Here is a 3217-nt window from a genome sequence, read left to right on the forward strand (position 1 = left end):
GCACACGCGGGCGCACGCACCGAGGCGAGCGCGCCGAGAGGGGCGCGGCGGCGCCGGCGCAGGAAACTTGGGCGAAGTTAGTTGCAAGTGCCGGGCGGCGGCCGAGAGGAGCCAGGAGGGGACGCGGCTGGTATCCGGCCCGCCGCGCCGCCCCGCGGCAGCGCCGCCCTCCGCGCCCGGAGCGCTCCGGAAACCCGAGTCGGCCGGTGCCCCCGGAGGAGCTCAGAGCAAGCGGAGCCGGCATGGCCCGGGGGACTACGGGACACGGCGCCTCGGCGAGCCGGAAGGATTTCCCCTGAGGCCCAGCGACCCCAGGCTTGCTCAAGCCTCCAGCCTCCTTCCCGGACCTGCAGCCGAAGAGGAAGACCCGCGAGGCAGGTGCTGGGGCGGCCGACATCTCCCCCCCAAAACCCCCAGCCGATCGGGGGTGGGGGAGATTCCCACCAGCGAGCCCTGCCACGAGTCAGGAAGACGGGCTGGTGCTGCTGTATTTGTATTTATATCCATTGCTGCGCCCTCCGTTCCCTTGCTGCGCCCGGACCCTCCTCCGCCCCCCCTCCTCTTCCTCCTCCTGGGCCACCTCCCCTCCTTCCCCACCCCCATCTGCTACTGTCAAATGAGAAAGTCACCGAGGAGAACCCAAACACTCCAGCCGCCGAGGGCCCCCTCTGGCACTTGGCAGCACGCGGCGGCCGGCTCCTCGGCTCAACAACTTGGTGGGGTCTTCGCGACGCAACTTTCCGAGCTGCTCTGCATTTAAGAGAGAAAAGACCGAGGAGGAGGGGAGTTCTGCGGGGCAGCGACTACCTGCGGGGAGTTCGCGAGCAAACACAACCGGAGAGGAAGGACAAAAAGAAAGCAAAGGGCAAAACTGCCACCGTGGGGTGGGAGCACCGCCGAGAAGTACCTGTGCCCCGGAGAGGATTTTCCCTAGCGCTCGGCGGGAGAGACCAGGGAGGCCCGGGGCGTGGCGCGGCCCTGGGCTCAGTCCCCAGCCCCCTCTTCCCGGGCGGGAGCGACGCCGGGCGCGAAGTGGGGCCGGCGAGCGCGGGCAGGCCGAACGGGTCCCCGCGGACAGCCAACATTGATTTCCTCCGGGCGGAGGGCGACGGCCCGGGCGGTGGCGGCGGCGGGCTGCAGCCGCGGCACGGCGAGAGCATGTCCAAGCCGGTGGACCACGTCAAGCGGCCCATGAACGCCTTCATGGTGTGGTCGCGGGCTCAGCGGCGCAAGATGGCCCAGGAAAACCCCAAGATGCACAACTCGGAGATCAGCAAGCGCCTGGGCGCCGAGTGGAAGCTTCTCACCGAGTCGGAGAAGCGGCCGTTCATCGACGAGGCGAAGCGCCTGCGCGCCATGCACATGAAGGAGCACCCCGACTACAAGTACCGACCGCGGCGCAAGCCCAAGACGCTGCTCAAGAAGGACAAGTTCGCCTTCCCGGTGCCCTACGGCCTGGGCGGCGTGGCCGACGCCGAGCACCCGGCGCTCAAGGCGGGCGCCGGGCTGCACGCGGGCGCGGGCGGCGGCCTGGTGCCCGAATCGCTGCTCGCCAATCCCGAAAAGGCGGCCGCCGCCGCTGCCGCCGCCGCCGCGCGCGTCTTTTTCCCGCAGTCGGCCGCCGCTGCCGCCGCCGCCGCTGCCGCCGCCGCCGCCGGTAGTCCCTACTCGCTACTCGACTTGGGCTCCAAGATGGCAGAGATCTCGTCGTCGTCGTCCGGCCTGCCGTACGCGTCGTCGCTGGGCTACCCGACCGCGGGCGCCGGCGCCTTCCACGGCGCGGCAGCGGCGGCTGCAGCGGCGGCCGCGGCCGCCGGGGGGCACACGCACTCGCACCCCAGCCCGGGCAACCCGGGCTACATGATCCCGTGCAACTGCAGCGCGTGGCCCAGCCCGGGGCTGCAGCCGCCGCTCGCCTACATCCTGCTGCCGGGCATGGGCAAGCCTCAGCTGGACCCCTACCCCGCGGCCTACGCCGCCGCGCTATGACCCCGCGGGGCCGCCTCGCGAGGACCGGTGTGCACACGTGTACATATGTATAGGTACGAGCTCCGCGGCCTCCCCGTGCGCCCTCCCGCGACGGGGGCCCCGGTTTGTATGTACATAGGATGTATAGGTGCAGGCGGAGGCAGAGATGACAGTCGGGGAGCGAGTGGCAGAGCGCGCGAGTGCTCGGGCGAGTGTGCGTGTGAATTCACAGATCATTTCAGACCCGCACTTCGGCAGCCCACTTTAAGGAGGGCGGTTCTATCCGACAGCAGTTGATGTTTGCTTTGCACTTCGGAACCTGTTGCGTTTTGCCCACAGAGGTGGAGGAGTAACTTTTTGACATGTTGGGCTTTCCAGTTTTGTTTGTTGGAAGTTAATTGTCGGTTTTGTTTTTGTTTCTCATTACCTTTTTTTTTTCCCTCCTGGTCTGTGTCGCATGCACTCTGTTCAAGTGTTAGGTCTGAAATGGCTGGCACAAGGGAAAAGCTGATCTGTGTCATTAGTTTCTCAGAGCGAGATGGCTCTGAGCGGCCTTGCTCCCTATTTGTACTATTTGACTTTGCAATTTGACTCTGTTCTCTCAAGCAGAACTCACAGACCGGATCCATTCTTGACCAGAGACCGGCTCGAATCTGGCCTTTTGTATGTGAGATGATCACGCTTTCTTTTGTTTATCACGTCATATGCAAATGAGAGCAAGAGCTCTTAAGAGCAAGGAATGCAAACAAGAAATCTGTGCGAGATGGAAAGTTGTCAATTGGATTTTATCCCTTAAAAAAAAAACAACTGATAAGTCTCCCTGAGTCCACTTGCTTGGATTTCTGACACAGTTTACAGGAAGATAAAAGGCACTGTTCTTATTTTCCCCTATGGCTGAGTTCACCTTAAGATTGTAAATGTGTATATGTCCGTGAAAACATGGAGTCTGAAAATGTGTTATTTGCGTTGCCCTAAATTTGAGTCGGTTTTAGACTCTAAAGCATTTTGAGCAAATGTCAAAGTTAACTTTTAAAAATTGCGGGACTATTTCAGAATCGCAATTTTATCTAAGATTAAATCAGACTTTTTCGTCTGAGTGGTAATGATATATTTATTATTTAGCAAAACTGAAAAAAAAAACAGAATTGTTTGACAGATGTCTCTGATTTTCAGCTAGCATTTCTTCACCAACTTGAACCGCTTAAATGTGTTTTGGAGTTCCCTCCCTAATTAGCTTATTTTTTAGATT

At 60.7% G+C, this 3217-nt stretch overlaps 1 protein-coding gene across 2 annotated transcripts; it reads left to right on the forward strand.

Annotated features, from left to right (window-relative positions):
• The first annotated feature begins 458 nt into the window (after nt 1-458).
• On the forward strand, nt 459-1989 carry SOX21 (SRY-box transcription factor 21). 2 transcript variants are annotated; one of them, XM_045811019.2, is made up of 2 exons: nt 459-1595; nt 1662-1989. In XM_045811019.2, exons 1-2 carry the CDS (start codon nt 1159-1161, stop codon nt 1987-1989), a joined length of 765 nt encoding a protein of 254 aa, XP_045666975.1. In that variant the 5' UTR covers nt 459-1158. The 2 variants fall into 2 exon arrangements, with proteins under 2 accessions (XP_045666975.1, XP_045666974.1); XM_045811018.2 differs by having other exon boundaries at nt 459-1989.
• Nucleotides 1990-3217: the final 1228 nt, after the last annotated feature.

Source organism: Ursus americanus, chromosome 10, assembly GCF_024610735.1.
Source record: "Ursus americanus isolate L20-20 chromosome 10, mUrsAme1.1.p, whole genome shotgun sequence".
Lineage (NCBI taxonomy): Eukaryota > Metazoa > Chordata > Mammalia > Carnivora > Ursidae > Ursus > Ursus americanus.

Excerpts from the sequence above, each read along its gene's own strand:
- SOX21 (XM_045811018.2), top strand. The coding sequence starts at position 1,159 with ATGTCCAAGCCGGTGGACCACGTCAAGCGGCCCATGAACGCCTTCATG.